General features: G+C 35.2%; 1 protein-coding gene across 3 annotated transcripts in view; it reads left to right on the top strand.

Moving 5' to 3' along the window:
- LOC106870339 (uncharacterized) overlaps positions 1-10,352 on the top strand; it is a 164,102-nt gene that overhangs the window by 118,836 nt on the left and 34,914 nt on the right. For all 3 annotated transcript variants that reach the window (XM_052966375.1, XM_052966373.1, XM_052966374.1), the window contains exons 28-30: positions 1,946-2,079; positions 6,151-6,268; positions 7,350-7,444. In XM_052966375.1, the coding sequence (XP_052822335.1) occupies positions 1,946-2,079; positions 6,151-6,268; positions 7,350-7,444 (347 nt within the window). The remainder of the gene's footprint in view (positions 1-1,945; positions 2,080-6,150; positions 6,269-7,349; positions 7,445-10,352) is intronic.

Raw genomic sequence — 10,352 nt, 5'->3', positions numbered from 1 at the left:
AACGAGGCCCCGTGGATGAGCTGCTGCTGGATAATGGCACTGCATTTCGCTCGGAGGTGCTGAAAGAAATGCTTGACAGGTGGCAGGTCAGCCGCTTCTTCAGGGCGGCATACCGGCCAAGTGGAAATGGAGTGGTGGAAAGGCATCATCGTACCATCAAGACCATGGCAGAGAGGGGCCACATTTCACCAATCGAGGCCGTATTTTGGTACAATATGTCGCCCAGGTCAGGACAGGCTGAGGAGTCGGTGCCACACAGGGCAATATTCAGGTACGAGTGGAGGCACCCGTGTATTGCATCAATGCGACTCCGGAGAGAAGAAGAGCACACCCTCGTGCAGATTGGGGAAGAAGTTTGGGTAAAACCCCCAAGTGCACGGTACACATCACAGTACAGTCCCAGGGTCGCACAGCGACCACAGAGGGAGCGGTACCCTCCTCCCTGGTTGGCTGATTATGAAACCAATTAAGATAGTTCAGGAGCGAGGAGTGAGTGGGAGAGCCGGTTGAATGATCTATAGATCAGGGGGGGGGGCGTGTGGTGTTATGGGCTGTGATGAGCTATGTGTTGTGGTGGAGAGGGGTGAGGCAAACAGAGGTGAAGCCAGACTGGAAGGGCCAGACCGGAAGGGTCAGATCGGAAGTGTCAGATCGGAAGAGTCAGATCGGAAGTCGGCGACACGCGGTCGAAGGCTAGCATGTGGGGCCAGTGAGAAAACAGCGACGTTACAAGAAAGACGTGTTCTGATTAGGAGCGATCGTGTACCCCGCTGCGGTCGGCAAGGTAAGGTCCAACGCTTCATTCTGTCCTTTTGCTTCTTGTTGTCTTCTTCCTCCATCACACCACAATGCTTATGTGAAGAGGAGATGCATTTGTAACAGTTTTTCTTGCTTTCTCTCTCTCTTTTTCTCTCTCTCTCTTTCTCTGCTTATGTGTGTGGGCATATTTCTCTATTTGTATGTATGTGTTTTTTCTCTAATGTGTACGTGAAGAGAGAACATGTTTGGAGTAGCTGAGGTTAGTTAATGTTTCTCTCATTTTCTTGCTCTCTGTGCTTAAGTGTATGGGCATATTCCTTCATTTGTGTATATGTGTATGTGTTTTATTTCTATTTGCATATGTGAAAAGGGGACACATTTGTAGCAGTTGTACTAAAAAGTACTGGCGCTATAAAAGCCATTACCAAAATGGGCACAGTATTCAGTCAACTGTGCCTAACTACTAGTGTCCAAGTGGCTGTGTCCAGCTGTTCAATTCCATGGAGTTTGTCTAGTCAACTGACTTGAGTTCCCTAAAGTCCAGGAAATGAAGGTGTTGTATTGTAGGTGATGTATGCCAGGTTATCATGATAAGGCAGCAATATCTAGCACCTGCACATCTAAATGAAAGAACATATCGACACACAGACCTGTCAATTAAAAAATTACTTGGATAAATACTAGAGCCAGCATTACTGTTACTATCAGAGCCTCAAATTGAAATGCTGCAAAATGGTGGATTAAGGAGGCAAACCTCATCCAACCCACCATCAATAGCTAACAGGACTTGTACAAATCACATAGGCTAAACTAGCCACTCTCACTGGTCCTTCCCCTACAACACAAAATACAAATGTACTCTCTTTGCACTTCACACAGGCATGGTTTCTTGACTTATTGACAAAGAACTCTGCAAACCCTATGCAACATAAAATATAACCCCAATAACTCTTAAAGTTCACACATATGTCATTTTTACCCTACCATTCAGACACAGATCTCTGACAAGCTAAGACATCTCTTCTATCTTCTCCACTCTTTGACTAAGGTCATTTCTACTTGAAATAATCAAGATAATTAAATGTCTTAAGGTAAAATTGGATCTGTATTCTTATTTGTAATTTATTCTCAGCTGCTTCGCCATGGCTTTTTAAAGTTTATATATCAATGTATACGTTTTTATTAGCTACTAACTGACGAGGGATTAAAGAAAATGCAGCTGGTTTTAAAGTGTCAACTTTGTCATCTACATGCTATGGTTGCTTCAATTCTGCAAGTTTCCAATTGTAACGATTTAACTTCCATTCAGGAAAAATCTGAGTGAGTAATTCATTCTTCTCACTGCTGTATCTCAAACACTTCTTCAACTTATAATCTTTTTTTACAGCACTTTTCACATTCCCATATATGTTACTTTTAAGGGAAAAATGGATCAATTTAGCAATTTTCTATACTCCAAGAGACTGACATTTATTTGTGTGAATATATAGAAAATATGTGGAATCCACATGCTGTAGCCAAAACAACCAGTCTTGGAGAACAGTAAAACTAAGTTGAAATTTATTCAGGATAGAAATGGTGTTTTAGGCCTACCACAGATAACCATTTTAGAGCCAATAGCATGAGAAAATGCACCCAGTCTATGTTGTAAAGTGGTTGAGATTCAGCCATAAACCCTATACCAAAAGATGCACATGATAGACACAAAAACAAGGATTGGTACTTTTTTTCAGTTGTGTTTTATGTTATATGATGATGCTATATGTTTATGCATATATCTTATATCAGGAATAATTGCATTGGCTACAGTGAAATTTCTATTGGTAGCTTATAAAGAAAACTATTCCAGTGATACTTTAAGACATATAAAGCAAGTAAAAACTTTTACTGTGTCTGAAAATATCATTGACTAAAGTCATGTTGCCTGCAAAAATGTATGTATACAATTCCTGTGCCCTTTTTTCAGTGATATTTCTAAATAGCTATGTATTTCACTTGTACTGAGAAGAATTCTTAGAATATCTTTATACAAAGGGTAGTTTGTGTGTATGACTCAATGTACCTCATTTTAAAGATTGAACCAATTGGATCATGTTTATATTTTTCTGATTTTTCTTTTACTGTATTGATCTATTGTCACAATGTGTTAGTTTTAATACAAATCTAAATCAAACTACTCTTCAAGTTTACATAGTTGTGCATCTTCCAATTATCTATCTTTTATCTTTTACTTGTTTCAGTTATTATTCTGTGGTCATGCTGGGGCACTGCCTTGAAGAATTTTAGTTGAACAAATCAATCCCTGTACTTTTTTTTAAAGCTTGGTATTCTATTGGTTTCTTTCCCTGAATTGCTAAGTTACAGGGATGTAAACACATCACTACCAGTTGTCAAGCAGTGGTAGGAGATAAACACAAACATAAAAGTGTGCATGGACACACACACACACACACACACACACACACACACATACTAGTAGTAATACCCATTGTTGCTCGGGTAATTACTTTTACTGTTTCTTGAGCCGAGAAGCTAGAAAAATGGGTATATCATATAGAAGAATAGCTTTACAGAATTCAGTTGACTTCCATGGCACTGAAAAGGCTGCAGGTCAAGTGGAACATCACTGTTCATATAGAAAAAGCATTACGTGTCGTGCGTTTGTTTGGTGTTTGTTTTTTGACAGTCTTTTATTAATGCTAATTTTTTTGATTAGGAATATCAGTAAGTTATAGTGAAATGAAATTGCAAATGTTGTGTCAGTGCACAATTAGTGTTTTACCATTGCATAATTAGGAGATATAGAAAAAGCATTGCACGTCATGCGTTTGTTTGGTGTTTGTTTTTTGACAGTCTAGTTTTAGCAGACATTTTTTTGATTAGGAATATCAGTAAGTAATAGTGAAATGAAATTACAAATGCTGTGTCCTGTCAGTGTTAGTGCTGAAATTCCAATGCTATATTACATGAATGGAAGGCAAAGCAACAGTAAGTAATAGTCCAATGAAATTACAAATGCTGTCTCCTGTTAGTTGGATTTAAGTTTACTCGTCCTGTATGTGTGTATTATATAAGAGAAAACATGTAATAATTGAAGTAGTAAAAAGATGGATTTCATCTATGAACTTCTGTTTGTTGTTCAAGTTGCAATCCAGCAACTTTTAGTGTTTGATCCTGACTTTTATTAATGCTCATATCAGAACCGAGAAGCTAGAAAAATGGATATATCATATAGAAGAACAAATTTACAGAATCCAGGTGACTGTGATGGCACTAAAAAGGCTACAGGTTAAGTGAAATATCCATTTGTCACTGTTCCTTCTGACATTTGGATAGGCGGTATATCATGAATGAAGCTACAAGAATAGCTGTATCATATAGAAGAATAGCTTTAGGGAATCCAGTTGACTGTGCAATGGCACTGAGAAGGCCACAGGGGATGTGGAAGACCCATTTGTCATGGTTGCTTTTGACATTTGAATAGGTCATATACCCAAGAAGAATTGAAAGATTCAGTTTTGAATCTGAACCAGGGTGAGACTACGACTACAGATTAAAGTTTGCACGTGTCTCATCTTCATTTTCTGCTGCACATCATGCATTTGTTTGGTGTTCGTTTTTTGATGGTCCTTTTTTAGGAGATATTTTTTTGATTAGGAATATCAGTATGTAATAATTAAATGAAATTAAAAATGCTGTGTCCTGTCAATGTTAGTGCTGAAATTCCGATGCTATATTACAGGAATGGAAGGCAAAGCAACAGTAAGTAATAGTCCATTGAAATTACAAATGCTGTCTCCTGTTAGTTGGATTTAGGTTTACTCGTCTTGTATGTGTATATTATATAAGAAAAAAATATGTAATAATTGAAGTAGAAAAAAATGGATTTCATCTACAAACTTCTGTTTGTTGTTCAAGCTGCAATCCAGCAACTTTTAGTGTTTGACCCTGACTTTTATTAATGCTCAAAGCAAAAGAAAGTGGGATAGGAAACTGTAAGGGGTTAAATTTGAAGAGGACATTAGATGGTATAACTGGTATGTGAGAAAAGAAGACAGTGTCACGTTTACCACAACAAGTGAGAATATTTGCCTCAATGCAGTTTGTCATAAGTTTGTGCACAATTAGTGTTGCCTCCCTTGATCCATTTACTTTCACTTTATGGGACAAACAAACACACAAATGGACAGAATCTCTCTTTTATACATATAAATATATAAAATATGTACGATGGGCTTCTTTCAATTTCCACCTACTAAATCCACTTACATGGCTTTGATCAGCCCAAGGCTACAGTAGAAAACTTTGCCTAGGTGCCATGCAGTGGGACTGAACCCAGAGCCATGTGGTTGGGAAGCAAACTTCTTACCATATAGTCATACCTGCACCTATATATATATAGGATTTCTAATTATTTTCAATTTAAACATGTTTAAGACGTGAAAATTGGATGAAAGGAATTCTGCTTTCTATCATGCATGTAGCTATTGGCATTGATGTTAGTGGCTTTATTATGGCTATTTCATGATATATAGCAGTTCTAATGTTACAGATACTCTGGCTTCTGGGAAGGAATAGTTCTGATATACCTCTGACTCTTATATTGCAAGTGTTTATGTTTGTGTCATAGTTTAGTAAATGTTTCATCTCAAAGACATTGAAAGGCCATAGTAATGAAAGGTTTTGTGATTATTGATAATAAAATTGTTGATGGATCTAGCAGAGATTATAGTTGTTTGTTTTTGGGGGTTTTTTTCAGGATCTACACTGATGTCATAGATGTAGATTCTGAAACAATTGCCTATTGTAATTTTATAATTCTACAAAAACCAATTCTACAAAACCAACATCTGCCCTAGTTTAGTTAAATAGTTAAGCAACAAAATTTTGCTTCAAAACTTTGTATGACCTTTTAAATACCATAATTTGTTATCTAATACATACTTTATATCTATATCATACGTACACTTTATTTAACAGTTTCAATTACAATTAAAGCAAAAAAAAAATTCAGCATTTTATTCCTATAGGATACATATTTCCATTGCCATGATAGATCGTTGACCAGACCATTCAATTTTTTTTCTCCGTGTTTTTCTCCTTGTTTTCTCCATATTCTTTCTGTTGAAGAGCGTAGCTCGAAACATTAAAGACTTTCTGTATTCCCGAGCATCAAACTAATACATCCTTTTGTTGTTTACACCACCTGTCCTCGTCTGTTGTTGTTTTTTTTTTCGTACATTCTCCTACATTAATAATATATTGTTTTTGTATTTTCCCTTTACTTCAGTTGTATCTAAATTAAATGTTCTATTCATGTATTATCATATTTGTTAATTTGTCATGTATTATTGTATTATTATATTGTAACTTACTGTACTATTCCCTTAGTCAAAGGAATCTATTGCAACCCAGTGAGAAGACTAGTAAACTGAGTGAATCCAAAACTAATGTTACTACTCAGAAAACTGTCTTTCCTGAATCATTTATCTCTGTCCAGTTTATCAAGGTAACATTTTTTTGTTCCATATTGCTTTGTACATGTCTAATGTTTTAGATATCTTGTCAAAAACCTTTTTAAAAATTGAGGAAAGCCAACAAATATTAAAATTTTGAAAACTTCTGTCTTGGAAAGTTTTCTTTAATCATTTTTAAAACATGAAAGCTTTTTTCATTATTTTGGATATTGGATCATTGATGAAGTATTTTCTCTTATATTTTGAGTCTCAGATGTCACAGTCTTTGACAAATTTCTTCACTTTTCTTCACCCAGTTGTTATCTGTATTCAAACACAACTGAATATATTTTGTTTAGATTATTATTTTATGACAATTTTGATTAAGAAACTTATTTAAGAGACAGTTATAAAGGAATATCAAAAGGATGCTTTGATTTTTACCAACTTATATATTTTTGATTATTACAATAAAATTGAATATATTTTATATTATATAGTTTGTATGATTTTAAAATATAGAAATTGTTATAATTTTAGAAGTTAGTGTTTGTCCTCTATTAGTATATAAACTAAGTTCCTCCAATTTTCTAGTCATTTCTCTAATTACATGTGCATATTGTGTATCTTCATTACATATTAATAATGACTTTATAAAGTTTGAGAGCTTGTCTGTAAATCCAGTAATAAATGGCATCTTTACCAATCCACAACTTTAAACAAGAAGTTTTCAATGTTTCTGTTTTGATTCTATATCTTCTGTATTTTGAGTATCTCACAATAAGAATTAAGCATAAATCACTATTAGAAAGTATATTTATGGCAAAGTATGATTATTAATTAAAATTAATGTTGTGGTTTTTTTTATTACCATTTATGAATAACTAGGTAGTTGAATCTAAAGCTTCAAATTATTGTTACTGACAAAATTTTCTAATAATCTTTCTCAAGCTATACAATATTTTCTCTGTGTAATTTCATATGCTTTGAAGATTCTAAATGTACAGATAATTCTTGAATTGGTTTCAGTTTATTAATGTTATCCATTCTATTTCTGTTGCATTTATTTTAAAGCTCTACTCACTCACCAATATATCACTTTTGTGATCATTTTGCTTCTTGTCTACTTCTTAGACTTCATTTCGAGACATTATGCTGAATAAGTATACCAAGAAAATAAAATCAGCGCCTCATTTCAGTGAATCAAGTGAATTTACTCAATTTAAACAGTTTGTATTTTTAATTTCTTGACTCAAAGTTTAATTTTTTATTTACTTTTATTATTTCATGATTGTATATTCCCAATATTAACAGTCAATAAACTAGAATACTAAGTGACTTGAACAGTGTAAGCTGCTTTCCTTCAAAGCAAAGATCTTTTTTCTATTTTCTATAGAAGAATCACAATTACTCAAGTTGATGGTATCAAACTATAGACCAATAAGTTAATAGTTTGCATTATGCCACAGGTGCTGCATTCTTTCTCATGTCTAAGATATTTAACTTACTGGTCAGTCTGTCTTATTATAAAAGTGGGTAACTTTATAATTAAGGTTTCATCTGATGATTGTACTGAGTTAACATTTTCCTATGGTTCTGGACAAGTCAGTGTCATTCTCAAATAAAAGACCCCAGTTGTTTGGGTCAGTCTTGGCACTGAAACTAGACTCTGGTTCTAATTCAATGTGTTTGATGGCTGATATGTAACTCTCCATTCTTTAGGAGAAGTCCTTCTTGACAAATGGTGATGTCTCCCCATCTTTCTCATTAATAACTTCTCTTATGACTGATAAGGCTAATCATGAAGTCACAATGATGAAAAAAACCTGTGTCAAGAACTTCTTTGAAATGATGAAGATACATCAACTCCAACCACCTGTACTTAGCCTTCAAGAAAATGTCCCTATGAAAAGCAGAATGTCCAGGGTGCTAGGTGTCATGCCAGTAGCAGTAAGCTGTCGGTTCCTTCATATATGCCACTGTCTTGAAGTCATTATTTCATATCAAATTAGGTCTTCAAACCAGCCCACTTGGCACTCTGTCAGCTAGATACAAATAAGTTCACTACTTAAAACATAGAATACAAGGATTCAGAAGAAAGACTGCAAAATATTTTGTCCAACACTTTCACATTTCCTTGAGTTCACTACACCAGAATCTGGTACTTTATGTTATCAGTGCTGAAAGGAGGGAAGATGGAGTTGACTTTAGTGGGATTTGAATTCAAAATACAATGAGTTAGAACAAATCCACCAACAACTGATTATCCACAAGGGATTCTACAATGGTGACATTCTTCAGAAAATATATAAAGTGATTTTAGAATAGACTGTCTTTTCAAGAGTGGTGAGGCTGATACATCAGTCTCACTATTCTTGAAAAGAGAGCCTCTTCTAAAATGCACAATTTGAACAAATATAGGTTTATGATGGGATGAAAGACACCAGTAGAAAGGAAGTTTCAGAGAGCTTCAGTAATGGAGAAGGAGTTCTAGGAAAACTATTTTTGTAGGAATCTGGGATTTGGTTCATGGTTAGAATGACAAAAGAATGAAAGAGAAATGTGTCAGGTGGAGCCTGTTTAGAAGAAATTTGCAGCTAACTTTATCAGAGATGCCAGGGTTATTATAGTCATAGTGATGCAGAGGGAAGAAATGACAATTCTGTAAATAAGTGATTGTAATATTTTGGTGAGTAACCTTTTCAATTATTTGAATGGTTTTCTTGTTGATGAAATCTAGATTTTTCATGTACATAACTACAACACTGTTCAAGATTTGGCAGCAGTACTCCTGTGTGGTAATTCTTGATCTTCATTGATAGACAGGATAAAGTATTTTCTGGTTCTGACAAGAAAGCCTAGTTTATGTGATCTAGTTTTGGCAGTGAGATTGCAATGAGAGATCATTATAATTTGTGAAGACAGAAATATTTATAGTGACTTAAAGGATTTTGTGTATGTGTTGTTCTTGTGTAAAGAATGTTATACAAGAGTAATTGTGTCTTTGTGTTGTTGGAGGAAATTAAGTTGTGATTCTATTGAAGAATGCTTTTGTGGTATATATTTATAAAGGACTTTGATGTGGAACATTAAGTGTATAGTTTGTGAGTGGATGATTCATGTGTGTAGAAAGCAAATGGAAGAATGAGATATTAAAAATAAAAAAAAATAATCATTAATGTCGAAAAGGGAAAGCAATGGAAATAACCCAAGTCAGTAGATTATGGTTTGGAAGAGCACTGTAAGCAGGTAGCACAATGATGTAGTTGGACAGGAAATTATCAATCCAAGAGTGAAGAGGCACTTGGGATTTATATGCAAGCAAGACATAGTTATGTAAAGGAAAGGAAAACACGAGTAAATAGATAGAAAATTATGGAGAGCAGACAGAAGGAGAGAGTGAAAGGGAGAGAGAGTGAAAGGGGAAGAGAGAGAGAGAGAAAGAGAGAAGGCTTAATGAGAGACTGAATTGGAGATGACTTCTTTGGCCAAGCAGGTATTTTCACTGCCTTATCCTATAGACTATAGTACACAAGTTACCTTTTTCAAAAATTTATTTATGACAAGTGAAGTTGAATGGAGCATCAATACTAACCTGTCATTGTTACATTGTTTCACAGAGTAATTTTGTAGGTACATTTCTCCATTTAAGAATGTTTAATATCGAAGGAACCTGTGGAAGAGGTAGACCCAGGAAGACATGGGATAAGGTGGTGAAGCATGATCTTCAAATGTTGGGTCACACAGAGGCAATGACTAGTGATCAAGACTTTTGGTGATATGCCATACTTGAAAAGACCCACCAGCCAAATGAAATAATAGGTGTGGCCAATGCTGGTGTCACATAATTGGCACATAAAAAGCACCTTTCAAGCATTGGGCCTCATGAAATCGTAGTCATAGCAAATACTGGTGTCATGCAACTGGCATCCATATCAGTGGCACATAAAAGCACCCATGACACTCTCAGAGTGATTGGTATTAGGAAGAGCATCTAGCTGTAGAAACCATGCCAAATCAGACTAGAGTTGGTGCAGCCCCTCAGCTAATCAGCCTTGGTCAAACCATTCAAATCCATGCCCGCATAGACAACAGACATTAGATGATGATGATGACGGTATCATCTATATTAGTCTG

Source organism: Octopus bimaculoides, chromosome 3 (assembly GCF_001194135.2).
Source record: "Octopus bimaculoides isolate UCB-OBI-ISO-001 chromosome 3, ASM119413v2, whole genome shotgun sequence".
Taxonomy (NCBI): domain Eukaryota; kingdom Metazoa; phylum Mollusca; class Cephalopoda; order Octopoda; family Octopodidae; genus Octopus; species Octopus bimaculoides.
This window is presented reverse-complemented; position numbering and strand designations above follow the sequence as displayed.